Source organism: Rhinatrema bivittatum, chromosome 7, assembly GCF_901001135.1.
Source record: "Rhinatrema bivittatum chromosome 7, aRhiBiv1.1, whole genome shotgun sequence".
NCBI classification, from domain to species: Eukaryota; Metazoa; Chordata; class Amphibia; order Gymnophiona; family Rhinatrematidae; genus Rhinatrema; species Rhinatrema bivittatum.
In genome coordinates this window covers 83562144-83583063 of record NC_042621.1, presented here as the reverse complement: position 1 = coordinate 83583063, position 20920 = coordinate 83562144, and the positions used below count along the sequence as shown (strand labels likewise).

General features: G+C 40.7%; 1 protein-coding gene across 2 annotated transcripts in view; it reads right to left on the bottom strand.

The window, feature by feature from the left end:
- The window catches only part of SLC12A4 (solute carrier family 12 member 4), a 180129-nt gene extending 161925 nt beyond the window's left edge, over positions 1-18204 (bottom strand). The window contains exon 1 of one of the 2 annotated variants that reach the window (XM_029608578.1): positions 17786-18204. In XM_029608578.1, the coding sequence (XP_029464438.1) occupies positions 17786-17921 (136 nt within the window). In that variant the 5' untranslated portion in view covers positions 17922-18204. The remainder of the gene's footprint in view (positions 1-17785) is intronic. The other variant, XM_029608579.1, reaches the window with a different exon arrangement.
- Positions 18205-20920: the final 2716 nt, after the last annotated feature.

The following is a 20920-nucleotide window of genomic DNA, read 5'->3' as shown; positions in this document are numbered from 1 at the left end:
AAACACAAAGCAAGCTTTTGCTCAAAGTCCTCTGATATTTTCATACTTCACTTAGGACTTTGTATAGTTTTAGGATGGTGAAAAGAAAAATATGGGACATGTGAGTTCTTAATGGACTGGTTTATAAAGAAGAAGATAATCACATCAAAAGAATAAATAAATTTACACACAAATGAAAAAGAAAAAAAAACCATTTAATTTGCTATTAGTGGGGTTTCTGGGTTTCACATGGTGGGAGGTGGTATGTTGATTATGCAAATAAGCTACACCAGAAGTATAACCATTAATTTGGTGGATCGCAAAATGGTCAAGATATGAAACTACTACATTCCTACTTTACAAAATTTCTCTTGGGTTTTCAGAGCATTTTTGAACAGAAGCTTCACACCCTGGGATTTAAAGGAAAAAAATGGGGGGTTAGCGTTGATGTTTTTGGGTTATGTGTGAGGTTGACCCCTGGAGTGGAGAATTCTAACATAGTATATTTTTCAATGGCCAAAGAGCTATGTTTTTAGCAGATATCGAAAGTCCAGGTAGTCGTTAAATATTTGCCAAATATCCCTTTTTCTTACAGTTATTTAAATTTTGCCTTACATGAGATACAAACTTATTACAGGAAAATCATTTTCAAGAAAGGAAATTCAAAATAGGATATAGATGTCTTGGTTTTAGATATAAATATTAAATATGGTTAAGCACCTACCACTGGAGGTTCAAAATGCTATCTGCTTTAAAAATGGGTACTTAAGAGCTAAAGTCATTGCAGAAATTGTAGGTATTAGTTAATAGACTTCCACCATCTCAATACTAATTTAAACTCTATTAAAAATGACAATATGCCATTATTAAATCTAGTCAATAAAACAATAGGGATGTTAAATCATTTGAAACAAATGGGCATTCATGGCCCTTCTCCTTTCTGAAATGAATGGAGGGAGACATGATGGAAGGAGGATAACCAATGAGGCAGTGCTAGAACAAGGGTACAAATTACATCCACAATGATAGGGTGGGTCAACTTGATGGGGAAGGTGGAGCTTTATGTTAGGGATGGCACGGAGTCCAACAGGATAAAGATCTTGCAGGAGACTTAAATCCACAATAGAATCTTTATGCTTTGAAATTCCATGTGTGATGGGGAAGAGTATAGCGGTGGGGGTATACTACAGTCCACCTGGCCAAAATTAACAGGTGGATGATGAAATGCTAAGATAAATCAAGGAAGCTAACAAATTTGGTAGAATAGTAATAATGGAAGAGTTCAATTATGTGAATATTCACTGGGTAAATGTAATATATCTATTCAGGATGACTGACTGCTTCATGGAACAGTTAATTTAGGAACAGATAAGAAGGGAGCTTTTTTAGATCTAATACTTAATGGAATATATGATTTAGTGTGACAGGTAATGGGGTGGGGCTGTTTGGCAACAGTGATCATAGTTGATCAAATTTGACAATGGCTAGAGGGATGACATTAAGTAAATCTACAGGTGAAGCATTAAACTTTCAAAAGAGAGACTTTGATAAAATACAGAAAATAGAAAAAAACTAAAAGGTGCAGCTACAAAGGTTTTGAAAGTATATTTGGCATGGACATTGGTTAAATACCATTATGGCAGCCAAGACCAGATGTATTTCATGCATTAAAAAAAGGTGGAAAGAAAGCCAAATGACTGCCAGCATAGTTAAAGGAGGAGAGGTAAAAGAGGCTATTTTAGCAAAAATAACTTTTTTGAATAATTGGAAAGAGGGTCCATCTAAAGAAAATAGGAAAAAGCTTAAGTATTCCCAAGTTAGATGTAAAACATTGATAAGACAGGCTAAGAGAGAATTTGAAATGAAGCCGACTGTAGAGGCAAAAATGCATAACTTTTTAAAATATATAAGCAGGAAGCCTAAAAGGGAGTCCCCTTAATCCCTCGATTGTCTAAGGGATGATAAGGCCACCATGGAAAACTAAATGAAGTTTTTGCTTCAGTGTTTACTAATAAGAACGTTGGAGAGATATCCATGGAGATAATTCAGAAGAACTGAAAGAAAGAACCTGGAAGATGTAATAGGGAAGTCTGACAAACTAAAAAGTTGCAAATCAGCTGGACCACAAATGGTATACACCCCAAAGGTCTGAAAAAGTGAAATTTCAGATCTATTATTAGTAATTTGTAATTATTGTAAAAATTGTCTATTGTACCTGAAAATTGGCCTATGTAACCCTTTATAAAGGGCTCCAGGGATGATCCAGAAAATTATAGACTGCCGAGTCTGATTTCAGTACTGGGAAAAATAATGGAAGCTATTAAAGAACAGAATCACAAGACATGTGGAATGGCATAATTTAATGGGACACAGCCAACATTGATTTACACAAGGGATGCTTTGCCTTACTGACCTACATGCAGATAAAGGTGAGCCAGTGGATATTACCCAAGACACTACGTCTGACTCCAGAAAAAGAAATTCAAAAGTGAACTGAAAACATGGTTATTTAAAAATGCCTATAACCTACCTTAAAACTAACCTGAAATCAAAGCAGACACCAATAAGGACAACTTAAAATTACCTGTGCTCAGGACAAGCACCAATAAGGTCAAAGACACTAAAACTATCAACAGAACTAAATGGCCCATCATACCCCAATGATGCCAAAATAAAAAAATCTGAAACATATCTTATAAACCACTAATCTCTTTATCTTATACCAGTACTAGAACATCCCCATAGATTTATATCGCACTTGATTACATTAAGTCAATGTTCATGCCAAGGTTATGTGATTACATTAAATCATTGTATGTGTCATCCTATAATATGTATGTTTTGTAAACCATTCTGAGCTTTATTTGGAATGATGGTTATATAAAATAACTAAATAAATAATTTGCATTGTATTTTCAAAAGGCTTTCGACAAAGTCCCTAATGAGTGACTCCTAAGAAAATTTTAAAAAGTCACAGAATAGGAGCCAATGTCCTATTGTAGATTGCAAACTGATTAAAAGATAAGAGGTTGGGGGGGGGGGGGGGAACACATCGAAAATAAGCGACCAATGGACATACAAAATATGGTTGAAGAATATTGAGTTGGGACATTCGGCTTGCTTGAATAAGCTCTGCAAGAATGTTGGGTGCAGTGTTGCTCATATGCTTGTGTACCGTTTATTGCATTGTATTGTCAAGCTTGTTATCTGTTGGTAACTTTAATAAAATATAAATTACAAAAAGATAAGAGGTAGGACTAAATGATCATGTTTCTCAGTGAAGAAAAGTAAATAGTGGAGTGCCTCAGGGATCAGGACTGGAACTGGTGGGTTTTTTTTTTTAAATATATTTATAAATGATCAGGAAAGGAGACCACAAGCGAGGAGATCAAATTTACAGAACATATAAAATTATTCCTGTTGGGTTTGTGGCATAGTGTAGACTCTTAGTCGCTGTGGAGATGATTCCTCCCACAGGGAGGGGCCCTGTGGGGAACCACAGCGATAGGCTAGACTCAGACAGCAGTCACTGGAGATGAAAAGCTTTATTGTACTGCTGTAGATAGATGGTAATTATGTAGGAAGGAATGGCACTGAAGTCCAGCAAGGTGCCAATATGCTCAAACAAACAGTCTCAGATGTAGAAAGTTGTAGTGTTCCACAGAGCAGGATAAGCCGAACCTGGTGGGTGATAATGGAGAGCTGGATCATAGAGGTACTCACTGAAGAGTAGTGCAGGAATCCTCCTAGTTGATGGTGAAGGCAACCTGAGGTCCGTGGTGCAGGATACTCAGAACTTGATAGGCCCTCGAGGAGCAAGTACCTGGGAGTGCAGATAATCCTGAAAGAGAAGAGAGATCCCCGAGGAGCAGTTGTCTAGTTAGTAGAAACCCCGAAGGGTAGTTGGAAGCGAGAGGCTCCCGAGGAGCGGGTGCCCAGAGCTTCTTCAGGAGAGAGATACCCCGGAGGGTAGCGAGGAGTCTAAGCATGCAGTTTAGAAGCAGTCAGAGAAGCTAAACCGAAGTCCCTGCTAACTCGTTTGTTGGAAGCAGAGAGGACGCTTAAATACCCGGAGGTATTGACGTCATGCGGTGGGGACGCCCCCAAGGTTCCCGCCATGATGTGTAGATAAGCTTAGGCAACATGCGCGTGCCCTAGGAGGCCATGGGAAGGAGCATGGCAGAGGGGGATGCCCAAGGTTTTGGCACTCAGCATCGGAGGCAGCCATCTTACCCATAGAGGAGGAGAAAGGCAAAAAAAAGAGGTGAGGCAGAGCGGTCGCAGGCGTCTGCGACCGACGGACGCAACAATTCCAAGTTGTTAAATCGTAAGCAGATTGAAAGTCTTCCAGTCTTACAAGAGGACCTGGAGCCTGAAAGAGGCATCCAAACGACAGATGAAATTTAAAGTGGGCAAGTGTAAAAGGATGAGCACATAGGGAAAAGCAACCCACACCGTAGTTACTCAATGTTAAGTTCCAGATTAGGAGTTTCCACCCAGGAAAAAGATCTGGCATTATATTTATTTATTTTATCTGATTTTTATATTCTTTTTGGCACTTCAAAGGGGATTACATTCAGGTTCTGTAGGTATTTCCCTATTCCCAGGGGCTTACAATACAAGTTTCTACAATTTAAGTGGGTGATGCATCAAGCCACGTTAGCAGTCTAACCCATGTTATATTGTGTAAGTCGTGCGATATACACGATATTTGGCATCTCCTCGCCCAGATTCCCTCCCTTATTACAATGACCTTCTTTGCATGCAAACTATATGCACGAATAATGCAAATGCATGTAAAGAAGGTTATTACTAGTAAATTTGATGAAAATATTTTACCGCAGCCAACCGAGAAGGTAGTCACATTTAAAGTGGAGAAAAAAAAAAAGTCATGGGTTGAGACTGGTGGCCCCGTCTCATCCCGGGGCCACCAGTCAAGGTGGTCCCAACTTCCCAAAATGTTAATTAAAAAAAAACAAAACAACCCCCCCCCCCCCAAAAAAAACACATGCTGCGATGGCCCCAGCCCATCCTTCCCCAAAGCCAAATCAGAAAATGTGGCCCCGGCCCCCCCCCCCCCTATATGCCATAACCCCCCAAGTGACAGAGATCCCACCCGAAAGGGTTTTTTTTGTTGTTTTTGTTTTTAATGTCCTGGGCCCAGCCCCCCCCCCCCCCCTTCCCATCTTCCCCTTAACCCAAACATTTAAAAGGATCCAGTGTAAGGGCCAGATGCACCCTTGCATTCGGCCCAGCTGGCACCATTTTCCAAAATGGCACAGACCTGACCTTGCCCCCGCCACATGTCTGAGGTAAGGTCTGGAGATAAGCAGAATGGAATTTAATCGACCTTTTAGGATCCTGCCAGGCACTTGTTACCTAGACTGGCCACTGTCGATACTGGCATTGATGGACCTTTGGTCTGATCCAGGATAGCAAATCTTATGTTCCCTGTAAAGATCCTGTACTGCTTTTCTGACCTTGTGAAAGGTGATTATTTGGCTTCACCAAGCTATATAAGGTTTCTGAACTATAATTTGTTAACACAAGATGGATTTTTTTGTATTCATTGAAGTTGCCAAATATCTTTAAAGGTCAAAAATATTTTCTAGGTCTAGAATTTTGATGAACAAAGACCATTGTCTTTTACAGGTCTATTTATCTTAGTTAATAAATATTTACATTTATTAGCAAATGCAGACAGAATATGATTTATATGGATATTGAGACTAAATGTTTGACTTCCTTTATGTATTGATTCATCATATCTATGTCATAGCTTCACCATGCACAGATTTTGCCTTCTACTACACCTTCCCACTAGCCCCGCTCCCCGTTACCCAAATCATCTCCTCACCGACCACCAGATCCACCCTGTTGTACAGCCTCCACTCCACCAAGGGTCCTCAGCGAGCTTAGCCTCCACCCTGGTCAAGCTCCTCCTCACTGCTCGCACTATACCCAAGCTCCAGATCCATTTAATCCTGCCTTGCCAGATCCAAGATGCTTCTTTATGGAGTCACCTTTGGCCCTCCGACCTGGCCACTCTAGTCTTATCCAAAAGAAAAAGATACTTTACACCACACATTTTATTTCACCATACTTTAAAGTCTGAAATGACCCCTTAATGGAGGAAAAAGACTTTGTGGCCTCTGGGTCTTCTGCTCTCCAGCTCCTTGTCCTGTGGCCTATCTATGCCTTACGTTGCCTTGAGGCCTCTGGTCATTCTTGTTCCATGCTCCTTGCCTTGTGGCCTACACTAGGCGGTATCTTGTCTTGTAGCCTGCGGGCCTGCTCTACTCTTGCATCCTGCCTTGTGGCCTAGCCAAGTCTCTCTGTACCTAGGGGCCATCAAGGCCTATAGCCTAGTGGCCTCCGGCCTTGCTACCTTCAGGCTTCTATGTTCTTTATTCTGGGTTGTCTTGCCTAGTGCTTGTCCAAACCTGCCTTGCCAGTACCTTGTCTTGCTTCAGCCTGTTATCTAGTTCCAGTTCCTATCCAGTATCCTGCCTTGCCTGTGACTCTCAGTTCATGCTCAGTGCCTTGCCTTATCTCTGCCCCAGTTCTGCTCCAATATCCACTCCAACCCTGTTCCAGTCTATCCACAGTGCCTGCCTGGACTTGTCCAGCTTTCCTGCACTCACCAAGTTGTACTGCCGCAACACAGTCTTACTGGTCCCCAGAACCCAAGGGCCCAACCTAGGGGAGAGGGGGCTAGGTAGGCAGAAGACCAGTCCTTGTTCATCCCAGTGTCCAGCCTTGCACAGCTCCTAGGGTGGTGTCCCCAGATCCCAATAACCGTAACAATATATTTATTTATATTCTGTTTTTCGGCACTTCAAGTGGATTGCATTCAGGTACTGTGGATATTTCCCCATCCCCAGCAGGGCTTACAATCTGATTCACTAACCATTTCCCCCCATAGACACAGAATGGGAGAAACATCTTCGTGAATAAGGCAATGCAGGGTAAAGTGACTTCCCCAGCAGTAGGATTTGAATCCTTGTTTCCTGGATTCATAACCCACTGCTCCTCCTAACTGTTTAGAAGAGGGGGGAAGTATTCTCCTTTTGCTAAGTTCTGCATTCTATGAAGAAAGTGCTTTATTTTCAGCATTTAATGAGCATAACTTGTTGTTCTGAGTTTAGATCACTTACTGAAAGTAAGATGTGAGATCTGCAACTATGTACTTGTTTAATATTTTTTGGGAGGGTGGAGAGGAGGGAGAATTTAGTTCATAGAGAGCTATATTAAAAATCCATAATATAATCGGGCTTGGAGTGTGTCCGTCAGTGACCACGGATGTTCCACAGCCCGCCGATAGATGGCGCTATAATATTTTTATTTAAAATCTTTTCTATACCATCGTTAAGTTAATTCACCATCACAACAGTTTACAAAAAGGCACAAATAGTATTAAAAGTTGATTGGTATAGATTACATATTATAGATGTGCCATTACTGAACAGTAATGTGCTTTTTATAATAAAAAAAGGTATGTGTTGATTTTGCTTATATATTGGTTGAAAAAAAAACTTCTTTATGGTTCCTATATAAATTTAATACTCTAATATGTATTAGGAGATAGGAAACAACAATTTTAAAAACTGATTGCTTGGTGCTTACTTATGTGCTCATTTGTTTTCTTCGTTCTCCTTATAAAAAGCCTGTTTAAAAAGCCAGGTTTTTAGACTTAGACTTACTTTGAAAAGTTTAAAGCTTCTCTGCAGTCTAATTTCGAGTGGCGTTGAGTTTCCCAGCCCACCGACAGATGGTGCAGCGGCTCAAACTCGGCACAGGTAGGAAGGACAGCGGCCATCGTGGGAGAGGCAGAATATAGCAGAGGAGACCCTGGCATGCAGTGAATGGAGCCCGTCCCGTGGCACACGCTCCATTCATGGCGAGGAGGAAGACCCAGCCTGCCATTCGCAGTGAAAAGGGAAGGCCTCCGTGTGCCGTGATCGGCGTGCCCGGGCCTTCATCTTAGTCGTGAACAGAGCGTGTGCCGCGGGATGCGCTCCGTTTGCGGCATGCCGGGGTCTCCGCTGCTATTTTCTGATCACGCCGAAAATGGAAGGTCCACGTGTGTCGCGAATGGCACGCCGGGCCTTCATCTTCACCGTGGGTCCCATGGCTTGCCAGTGAGAGATAATGTTTGTTGGGGAGGGGAGGGTGTGAAACAGAGCATGGGGGGGGGGGGGGATGCTTTAAATTTCAGCTCCTGCCCGGCGCCATGCGCCGAAGGAGCGCGTCAAAGGGGCAGGCCCCTTCGTGCAACCCTGAAGGGCAACTCCAAAAAAAAAAAACACCAACCTATAATATTTCTCAATCAAACCCTGGGGCGTATACCTTCAAAAAGAACTTAGACTCAGCCCGTCCAGCAATTATCAAGCACTCATCACTCACAATCATCCTGCCTTACACACAGTCCCATCAACAACCCTCTAGCACCCTCCTCCTCCAGAATTTCATTCAAATTTAATACTAGAATCAACATGTTACAATCGTACCCCATCCCCATTATCTCTGTTCCATTCATTGACAGACTCAATCATCCCATGCTCAATATTCAACGCTCAAAGAGATCACTGATCCCCATCATGATCGCTCCTTTAACACAATTCTTGGGTCTCTCATTAATCACCCTCTCTCTACTCAATTCCCAATCCCTATCAAAAAAATCACATTTGCTCAACGACCTCCTCCTGGACTCCCAACCGGATATCTGTGCAATAACCGAAACATGGCTACAAACAACAGATACTGCTTTAATTAACCAATTACCAATTCAACTCTACGACGTCTTCTCTCTACCTAGACTTAAGAAAAGAGGGGGAGGAATTTTGCTAGCCGCAAAAAAAGAACTTAGACTGCTACACCAAACCTTCAAATCGACGACTAAATTAGAAATTGGATTATTCAAATCCAAATCTAATCAGTTACAAATATGTCTAATATACGCTCCCCCCGGGCTCCTAGAATCTGATCCTTCTACTCTCATAGAGATCATAGCAAAACACATCAACACGGACTCCCCAGCCATCATTTTAGGAGACTTCAACCTCCATGTGGATGCCCCTTTGCCCTCAAGCAACTGTGAAGCCCTCTTATCCTCTTTACATGCCATGGGATTTAAACAAATCATAAACAAACCCACGCATAAAGCAGGTCACACTCTAGACCTCATATTCATAAATGAATCCATCTCACTTACCACCTCCCCTACATGTACCCCCATCCCTTGGTCTGATCATTCACTGATCTCCTTGGAATTAGCAATAAGAAAAAAAACAGACTCCCTCCTCCCCTAAATCTACTATTCAGTTCAGAAAACCCTGTTCCATGGACACCCTCTCCACCAGCCTCTCCAAAGACCTAACCAATCTGGACCTCTCCAATGCAGACTCTGCTATGACTTCATGGCTAAACATCACTCGTTCAATAGCAAATAAAATCTGCCCCTTGGTATCAAAAGAAATCAATCCAGCCCGGCCCAACAAAAAACCTTGGTTCACCATAGAACTGAAAAAGCTTAAACAAGACCTGCAACTTAAAGAATTACGCTGGCGTAAGGACCCCTCACCAGCCGCCCAGGCCTCCTATAAAACCGCTATGAACCTCTATAGGAGCACCATTCTACGTACCAAGAGAGATTTCTATGCCAAAAAAATTCACTGCTATATGTATGACCCCAAGACTCTCTTTGCATATGTAGCATCCCTCACCACCCCGGTTCCTCCAATCATCCCAGAAGAAGCACAAAACAAAGCTACAGAATTAGCCTCATTCTTCGACAACAAAATCAAGAACCTAATCACAACCATGACCTCAAACACCCAGCCTCCACCTGCCCCTAACCAATCCCCGGATACCATTAAACCAACCTTAGATTCGCTCGAACACACTTCCTCTCTGGAGATCGAATCTATAATAAAGAAAATGAAGCCTTCATCTCATCCGTCAGACCAAATACCTACCAAACTTTTACTTACCATTCCCAACACCATAGCCAAACACCTGGCTGACATCATAAATTGCTCCCTCATGCAAGGATCGGTCCCAGACTCTTTAAAAACAGCCTCACTAAAACCCCTACTAAAAAAACCTAACTTGGATCCAACCAACCCGGCCAACTTCCGCCCTATTGCCAACTTACCTTTTATCGCCAAGTTAATGGAAAAACTTGTCAACAACAGACTCAGACTCACACAACATTCTTTACCCTTCTCAATTCAGCTTCCGGAAGCGCTTAAACACAGAATCACTCCTACTCTCGTTAACAGACAAAATCATGACAGGTCTTGACAAAGGCCAGTCCTACCTCCTGGCCCTTTTAGACATTTCAGCAGCATTTGACACTGTCAATCATTCAATACTCATCAATCGTCTGGCAGAAATTGGCATCACAGGATCGGCGCTCATCTGGTTCAAATCATTCCTCAATAACAGACACTACAAAGTCAGGATAAATGATAAAGAATCCCACCCCGTCCAATCCAATCAAGGTGTTCCCCAGGGTTCCTCTTTATCTCCAACCCTGTTCAATATTTATCTACAACCCCTATGCCAGCTACTAGAAAATCTCAACCTCACCCACTTTCTTTACGCTGACGATGTTCAGATATTAATCCCCATCAAGGACACCCTCCACAACACCCTAAACTTCTGGAACAACTGCCTTCACTCCATCAACCTCCTACTCTCCAGTCTCAATCTAGTTCTTAATACTTCCAAAACCGAACTCCTCGTCATCTGTCCTAATGACAATAACACCCTCGCCTGCAACCCATCCTTACCTACAACAAGTCAGGTGAGAGACCTTGGTGCTATCCTGGACAACAGAATGAACCTCAAAAAGTTCATCAACAACACCACAAAAGAATGCTTTTATAAGCTACATGTTCTAAAACAGTTAAGACCGCTCCTCCACTTTCAGGACTTCCGCTCAGTCCTTCAAGCCATTCTGTTTTCAAAGATTGACTACTGCAATGCGCTACTGCTCAGCCTCCCTTCCTCCACAACTAAACTGCTACAGATGCTGCAAAACGCAGCAGCCAGGATCCTCACTAATTCACGTCGCAAGGACCATATCACACTGATACTTAAAAACCTACATTGGCTTCCTATCCATTATAGAATACTGTTCAAGACCCTGACCATAATCCACAAATCCATCTACAATCAATCCTCACTACAACTCACCATCCCGCTCGAATTCCATAATTCCAATAGACCGATAAGATCGGCATACAAAGGAACTCTCCAGGCACCTCCATACAAATCCTTTATCCACAATTCCTTTCAAAAACGAACACTGTCATCCGCCGGACCACAGCTATGGAACACACTACCCCCAGATCTACGCCAGGAACAATGTTTTCTGTCCTTTAGAAAGAAACTGAAAACTTGGCTGTTCTCTCAAGCCTTTCCAGTATGAAGCTCTCCCCAAATAGCAATGACTTGCAAACCAATTGTTTATAGTTGCCCGTTGCGCATTTCCTTAAAAAAGCGTTTTCTTAATCTAATTCTTTCTACTCTCAATGGTCCTGAATTATTCTCCCTGTTCATTGTAACTTTCATTTTCATAAGTTATAGTTTTTCCCCTGGTTGTGATGTAAACCGGTACGATAAGACTTGGTCTTGAGCATCGGTATATTAAAAAGAATTAAATAAATAAAGAATTAAATATTGGACAGGGGTACTTTATTAGTATCTTTTGTCATGGAAAAGGATATCAGTAACGTGATGAAGGCATACTTTCAAAATGCTGCAGAAAATTTTTATGGTCAATTGGTTAAGATTTTCCCTGACTTTTCCAGACCTACTCAATTAAGAAGGCAGGAATTTATTAAACTAAGACCACAAGTAGTGGCCTTAGGGTATACGTTTCTATTGAGATATCCATGTAGGTGTCTCATTAAAGGTAAAGGTGAAAGTTTTGCATTTACAGCAGTAGAACAACTTAAATCTTTCTTAAATGCAAGAAATGTGGCTATAGTTCCACGGCAAGAAACTTAGGCAATCATTAAAGTTATACACCACTTAAAAACGTTAAAGCCAGTTTTTTCCTTGTTAGATATTGTTAGTATTCTCCCTTAAAGTTTCTGGCCTTGCTCTCAAATATTCTGTTTCCTGAGATAGCATATAAGTTGAGATAAGAATTTGGGAAGATGTAATATTGAATTGTTTAATTTCTATATGCTTATCTGTATTTTCATTTTCCTGTAAAGTATGATTTATGTACACTTTTGAAAATTTAATAAAGTGTGAATTGAAAAAAAAAAAAAAGAAAAGGAGATGAAGTCAGAGAGACAGACATTCTGCATCCTTCGTATTCACTGTTCTGGGATTGCAGGCACACAAGGACTGTAAAAAGGGAGATGCATGCTGGGCTGGGAAGGCAGAAGCTAAAGAAGAAAAATAAATGGGGGGAAAAAAAAAAGATACAAAAGAGGGATTGGCACAGTGAACATAATCTCACCTCACTTAGAACAGTACTATTGCCACATACAGTGTGTAACAGGGTGTAAGTGCGCCATCTTTGGACAATCATCGTGGGATCGCTCATTCGGAGATAATTGTTCTGAACCTGGCCCACTTGGGCAGATGCTGTTATAAGCGATGGATCAGTTAAGATTTTCTGAGTGGATTAAGACCTATGAATAAGAACCATACAAATCAAGATGCTCAGTGATCTTTGACGGGCTTTGCCCCATGGTGTGTCGCTACGACTATTATCTGAGTTCAATCATCCATAAGGAATCACTCCCCACTTGGTTACATCTTACTGTGGACTCTTTTTAAAAGGAATCTTTTGTAATTTTTGTATTTTCTGGCTCCATAAAACATCCTCAAAAGAAAAGGTGTAATATCATTTTGGACACTTTGTTTCCCAAGTTAAGTGAATTTTTAGATGAGTGCATGTGTATGTGAGTGAGGTGAGTGAGCTTTATAGTAAGGGGTTGATTGGGTTTTTAGGATATGAGTCTTATTGGGTCTTTGATACAAATAACAATCTTTAGACATCTTATTGATTAGAGATGCATTATTGTCATATATATTACATGTTTTGTAAGGCAATATGATTTTTGTGAATTTGATAATTGAGGAAATAAAAGTTGCTGTTACAGTATTTAACATTTAGTGTGGGGGAACAATTTATGTTGCAATAGGTACTGTCCTAAGTGAGGTGATATTTTTTGTTGATTTGACTGAACAGTCTAAGCGGTCTTCCTGTGTGAAAGCAGTGAACATAAGAACATGCCATACTGGGTCAGACCAAGGGTCCATCAAGCCCAGCATCCTGTTTCCAACAGTGGCCAATCCAGGCCACAAGAACCTGGCAAGTACCCAAACATTAGATCCCAAGCTACTATGGCTTATTAATTACTGTAATAGCAGTTTATGGATTTTTCCTCTAGGAACTTATCCAAACCTTTTTTAAACCCAGTTACACTATCTGCTGTAACCACTTCCTCTGGCAGTGAATTCCAGAGCTTAACTGTGCGCTGAGTCAAAAAGAATTTTCTTCGATTTGCTTTAAATGAACTACTTGCTAACTTCATGGAGTGCCCCCTAGTCCTATTATCTGAGAGAGTAAATAACCGATTTACATTAAATTGTTTAAGTCCTTTCATGATTTTGTAGACCTCTATCATATCCCCCCCCCCCCCCAGCCGTCTCTTCTCCAAGCTGAAAAGTCCTAACCTCTGCAGCCTTTCCTCATAGGGGAGCTGTTCCATCCCCTTTATCATTTTGGTTGCCCTTCTCTGTACCTTCTCCATCACAATTATATCTTTTTTGAGATGCGGCAACCAGAATTGTACACAGTATTCAAGGTGTGGTCTCACCATGGAGCGATATAGAGGCATTATGACATTTTCCGTTTTATTTTCCATTCCCGTGGGGAGTAAAACAGAAAGGATAGAGGGTGAAAGGGGAGGTAGAGGAATGAAAGAGGATGGAAGGAAAGGTTACACAAACCTCTCATCAGTTATTTATTCTAGTATATATGGGTGAAAAAGAACTGCCATACAGGGCCAGACTAAGGGCCCATCAAGCCCTGTTTCAAACAGTGGCCAATCCAGGTCAGAAGTGCCTGGCAGGATCCCAAGTAGTACATGGATTTCATGTTGCTTACGTCCAGGAATAAGCAGTGGCTTTCCTCAAGTCTGCCTGCTGAACAACAGTTTATGGTCGTTTCCTTCAGGAACTTGTCAATACTTTTTTTAATCCCAGCTACGTTAACTGCCATTACCACATCCTCTGGCAATGAATTCCAGAGATTAATTGTGCATTGAGTGAAAAAGAATTCACTCTGGTTTTAAAATGTGCTACTTAACTTCTTAGAGCATCCCCTAATCTATTACTTAAAAAAAAGAGTAATCAACTGATTCAAACTTACCTGTCCTACCTCCACCATCCACGCATGATTTTACAGACCTCTATCATAGCTCTCCTTAACTACCACTGCAAATGTAAATAAACCAATGGAGCAACAAAGTTCGGAAAAATGTTACTTTTTAAACGGATCCCTTTTCTGTACAATGGAGTACTTTTTTTTTGCAATTATTCTGTATAGTATTTGTCCCCAAAATCCATCCTTGTGAGCTACAATCAAGTTGGGGGGGGTCACACAATGAATATGCATGTGATCCGTTAGCATGCACTGCCTCCATTGTATTTGTATAGATCTCATACATTTTCCTTGTGGAAATCATGAAATCTGGACTTGGACTTGGTTGGAATCCCCTGCTGTATAACGTGTGTGTTGAGTGTTCACTGCTATAGTTTTAGTCCTCAAAGATTTTGCATAAAGAGCAGTTTTGCCTCCAGTCTAACAGAAGTTAAGTATCCCTGTTTTAAAATATGTAAGGACATGCACTTACTGAAATGTAAGCAGGCTTTTGACAGTGTCTTTACAACAGGTGCAGTATCTGTTATTTCCCACAGTAACTTTGGGGTGTATTACAAATGCAAGACATCTCTCTGTGCACTTGGCAGGCTTTTGTGAGGCACAGAGATAATTCTCACAGAGACATAAAAGAAGTGATTTATTAGAAAACGAAGCAGCATGCAAACTTTCATCGTGGTTTTAACTAAAGCAGAGAGACCTTTCTAGACACGTACAAGGACCATCTGTGCCACCACAGATACACAAGAAGCAACATTTCTAGCTTTACAAATAGTGTCAAGAGAATTTGGTAGCATTCACCTCTCTGAACTTTTTCACCCTAGGATTTAATACACAAGTCAGTCCCTTGTGCATTCAAGGTCTGTACAAACTACTTGCAAGCATTGGAATATTCTAACAGAAACAGAGAGGGACTGAGGAGTCTCACTAGTTTGTAGAAAAATATATGAAGTCCATGGGTCATATACAGTGCAATACTTGTTTAGGCGAAAACTAAATACTTTTTATGACTAGAGCACAAGGGATTAAATCCTCTAGTTTTTTCAAACTTTTTTTGAGTAAAGAATCTATATTGACATAATTTGTATATTTGTTGCAAGGTAATTCATGAAGCACTAAAAAAATAAATAAAAAAGAAATGGTTTGTGTGAAAAATTAGTGAAATTAGTGTACCTACAACACCAATAGCCAAAGGCACAATTGTCTCATAAAGATGTCACCAGATGTGACATGGATATCCTGGATGTATTGTACAAGCGAGAATGGTGAAATACAACAGTTTATATTTGCAATAGTGACAGAAGAGAGTGGTATCTTATAGATAACCAATTTATTTGAGAAAAAGCTCTTAAGATCCTCACAAGCTCATGCCTCAATAAATTGGTTAGTCTCCAACAGGTACTACCCCCCCCCCCCCTCCTGTCATTTTTTGCTACACCAGACTAACACAACTAGCCATCTGAAGATCTGCAGTAGTATATGTTTATATTTTTTTAGGAGAAAAGTATATAGGGAATTAAGCAAAATTCTTAGCAAGTAGGGGCAGGCTGCAACCGGTTTTTTGTTTTTTTTTTTTAAATACTTGTTACAACATTGTGCTACAATTCCACTAAACTACTTTGGTCTATTACTATTACTTATTTTTCCAAGTGCTACTAGACATATACTGCACAGTACAGATAACATATAAAAGACAGGCTTAAAAGTCTATGGGCCAGATTTTAAAAGGCCTATGCGCGTAGGTGGCCTTACGTGCGCCGGGCCACGCGTATAAGTCGGGGGAGGGGGGGGGTTCAGGAAAGGGGTGGGGCTAGAGGCACACCAGCCATTTGCCGATGTGCCGGCACACGCAAAAGGTAGGATAATCATTTTTTTTTGGGGGGAGGGGTTGGGAAGTTCTCTCCCAAGCCGCTCCTAAATTGGAGTGGACTAGAGGGAAGTGGGGAAGGCCGCCGATGTCGGCACGCGCAGGTTGCACAAATGTGCATATTTTATAAAACATATGCACACCTGTGCGGGCATATTATAAAATTGGGCATCCATGTGTGTGCGACGGGTAGCGTGTGCGCTAGTTTTGAAAATCTACCCTTATATGCACGAGTCCCTGTTGTACCAGGAAAACCAACCAAGCTGATGACACGTGTATAAGAGAGATAGACCAATCCAAGGCTGTTATAAGGATCACATCACAATTTTAAATGAAGGATGGGGACTTGTAAATATGTCTGTCTCAGTTTAGTACTTGCATCATAAGCTGGAAATAAAGCATTTGAATTTTAGAAGTAGACATCTGCTGGACAATCTATCATTTTTATTTCACACCCTTTTTTTTAAATTTGTTTATAATGTGATTCTCCAACATCTATGATGAATTTGCCTCTCTGCCTACATAAAATACTTTTAAAACTGACTTTTACTTGAATTCATGATGCATTTCTATATTAGAAGATTGTATTTAATATTTCCCCAGGATATATAGTGTTCTTTTCTGAACATTGCAACACAAATGCAGGAAGACATTGATATAGGTTAAGGATCAAACTAATCATAGAGACCTGGATACAGAATGAAACAAATTGTCATAAATCAGACTCTTTCTTAATCTACCAGAGATATTTGTGGTCTGCAGATTCCATGCCTCTGAAGATCTGGAACATTTTTGGATTGCAATAAAGATTTTGTAAAACAAACAAATAAAAACCCCATTAATGCCCATGGTGGTACCTCACAAGCCAGTACCTTAAACCTGAGCAGAGAATCGCCAGGGTGTAAAACACTGCAGCACAATCAGCACTGCAAAGCTGTGAGCCACAGAATATCCCCACAGGGAGAAAACCCGTGGTAAAATGTTCAGGAGTAAATAGTTCTGTTTGAAAGGTTAAATAGTAATCAAGCATCCATCCTCTCAATCAGTATATTTGAAACAGACGTCCTCAGCTTTCCTAAATTAAACGTCTTTGCTGCTTATTGCAGAGCTACAGGATAGTTAAAGCACGTTCAGTGTCCGCTTTCTGTCTGCCTGGGCAAGGAACAGGCCGGCTTTCTCTCTTACATCATTGATCCTGAACCAAAAGCACCAACTTGAAATAGTTTAAATTAAGACAAAACTGAAGTCATCTGAGCACTCATTCCAAAAGCAGACAGAAAATTAACACACGAACTCGCATGACAACATAAAAAAAAAACCAATCAAATAGACTGCTGCAGTCAGATTAATAATAAGCAGAGGAAAGAATACCCAAGCAGGGTTTGAAAAAAAAAAAACCATTGACCAACATTTCCACCCATAAACTGAATTCAGCAGTTTATAGGAGAAAGCATTAAATATGTAACAAACTAAACAAATTCCTGAAGTCTGGTAAAACAAAGGAAGGACAGAAAGTTTAAACTTACCATCTGAGCTAAGTGTATCGTAAGGGTCCCTGAAGCTCTGCCCTGGCTCTCTGTAATCCACCCAGCTGAGCCCTTCTAAATGGTCATAATCCCCTCTCTGCTGGTCTTCCACTGGCACCACCGTGAAGTGCGGCATCTTCAGCCTCTGCTCGCTGCCCGTCCTCTGCTAGGCTCGCATTCCAACGCCCTTCAGTCACTTCCTCTTCAGCAAATCCTCACATTCCCCAGCTCCACCCGTTCCTGCTTTCCAGCAGCCTCAGTCCGCTCTCTAACACCAAAAAGGCACAGGCATGACCCTGGCATCAGGCTGCTTGCAGAAAACCTTAAAATGTTTCTTCACTGAAGAACAAAGTGGTAATGGGTGAGGGGGGGAAGTGGTTGCACTGCAGGCTGAGCAGAAAAGTTAGGGACACGGCGTGCCAGAAACATCTTAGCTAAAGTACAGCTGGAAATGATGCAATGCAGGCACTAGATTGGTGCATTATGGGTAGGGACTACACTTTCAGTTTGTATTTATTTTCAATGTTATAAAATCAAAACGGAAAAATGAAATTCCCACTGGTTTCTCTCCTGTCTCTTCTAACATAGTCATTTTCCCACTGATTTTTTTTTCTTACAAATTGAAAATCCCAAAGAAAATAAAATAAAAACTGAACATGAAGGTCCCTAATGATGGGTGACCTGCAGGACCTCATTATCCCAGCACTCTCCTGAGTTAAGGATTGCTTGTACACTTTAAAGGAGCAAACTGGCATGTACTCTAATAACCCCAAAAGCTTACTAAAGATCTTTTTTTGTAAAGAGCTGTCATTGCATGTTATACTTGTTTGCAAATAAAATGCATAGAGCTGGTTTTGAATGTGCTTACTTTTGTTCCTGTCTTGGAAGTCTTCTTAGACACAAATGCTGCTTTGTGAGTGTTTATAATGGAAACTGTTACCACTGTATTCAGATGAATAAAAAGCATTCATTTTGCAATCAGTATGTGTACCTGCCTTTTAAAGAAATATTTTGAAAAAGAAATTAAAACAGCAATTGTAGCAAATGATGAAACCAACAGAACTTTATTCTTTTTTCTGTTTTGCTTCATTTGCAACATCAGTTTTTGAAGTTTTAAGGGCTCCTTCTGCTTACTGTAATGAGCGAGATTTCTTGGAGTGCTATTATACTGTTTGTCATCAGAAAACCGTGCATACATGCACCGATGTCATCAAAAGTGTGAACGGAAGCTAAATCAATAAAGAGGGACATTGGAGAAGCATTTTAGAAACTGGCACTTCTATGACTTATGATGCACATCTTTTGCTGTTGTAACTGCAAATATAAAGGAAATGAATTAGTCTGAATAAAAAAATAACCCACAACCAATGGAGTACCTCTAATACAAACAAGAACTGGAACAGCAGTGAATGCTACTGACTGCAAACAATAAAGATTTTGATTTTGTGAGATAAGAATTCATTACCTGAAAGTATCCAGAAAATGACAGATCTTCCAGTAAGTGCAACAGGTTTTTTTTCTAGGTTGTAGTGGATGGGAATAAAGGATTCATATACTTTCAACTAAATGAGATTAATTTCATTTCCAGATTTCCAGATCATCAGAGATAAATATTGAAATATTACTATTGGAAATAACCTCTGTAGCATCAGATAGATGGAATTCAACCTGGTGCTGCCTACATCCTGAATATAACCAGGGCAGAGACAACTCCACTGTTTTCTGCTTCTCATAGAGCTGCTGCCTACCCTTTACACTCAGAGAAAATTCTGCACAATTTCCCTGCACCTCTCTTATCAGTTTCTTCAGGACTAAGTTACCACATTCCTTGGCCCCCAGCTCCAGGGCTTCCATTAATGTCAGGTGCAGCAAATTTGTAAACTATCAGATCCCCTCATAGAATCCCCTTCCTCACCCACTTCCTTGGTTAGGTTCTTGGTGCCATCTTTAATAAAAAAAAAACAAACAAAAAATCAGAAAGAGTCCTCTGTTTCTGGCCCAGCTGCCTGCCCTGTGTCATTGCTGTTATCACTGTTAAGATATGGGCTGTGATATGACGCTCCTCCATCATACATCGCACCTGCACTCACTGACACCAGCACCTGTACATTAACAATGTGCATAGAAAACAACATTGTCTTGGGGGTTTTTTTCCCTTCTTTTTGAAGATCACCACAATTGACTTGGTTCATTTCACACAAATAAAAAAAAAAAGTTTTTTGCTCCATTTGTTCATTAATATCTTATTAAAGTTGATGGGGGAAGTAATGAAGGCTCCAAAATTGGGGTCTTCTAATAAAATGTATGGGGTAGGCATCATCAAAAGAGGGAAGAGCAGGCTAAGATACCAAGACTGTTTCAAAGTGGCACCAAAATTGGCATCATGACAGACAGGGGCAGCCATAGGCCAAGGCAGCATGGGAAGAGCAAAACAGCAGCAAGCAAGACGGCCAAGAACACCCCCAAGGCTCTAACAGAAGAGCAAAGGCCACCGAAAAAAAGTGGCATGGGGACCTCAATGCACTGAAAGAGGTGCAAGGTAGCACCAAGCACGGATAATTTATTTATTTATTTTATCTATACTGTCGTTAAGCTAGGTACCATCACAACGGTTTACAACAAGGCACAAATATTAATGTTGGTAGATGTCTTGATTTTTATCCACTAAATAGATGCCATCAGGTTACGGCAACATAGTTTCATCATAAATACTAAGTGGTGGGTGTGATACATTATGTCCATTCTTATCTGTGACCGCTTTAAAATAGATTAATCATATTATCTATCCTTTGGTGGTGAACGAGAGGATTAGGGTAATGTGCGTGGGTGTTCTGCAGACCGCATCCTATACTCTTCGGATTTTACTCTCCATTCTCTCTGTGATATGCTTGTTTAAATAGCCATGTTTTTACATTTTTTCTGAAGGTTTTGATGTCTCTTTGTAAATAGATTTCTACCGGCATGGTATTCCATAGTATAGTCCTGCTAAGGATATAGCCCTTTCCCTTACTTGCGTTAGTCCTGCTGTTTTGACTGAGGGAATAGTTAGTAATGCTTTATTTGCTGATCTCAGGTTTCTGTGAAGGATGTGTACGCAAAGGGCTGTGTTCAGCCATTCAGCTTTTTCGTTATGTA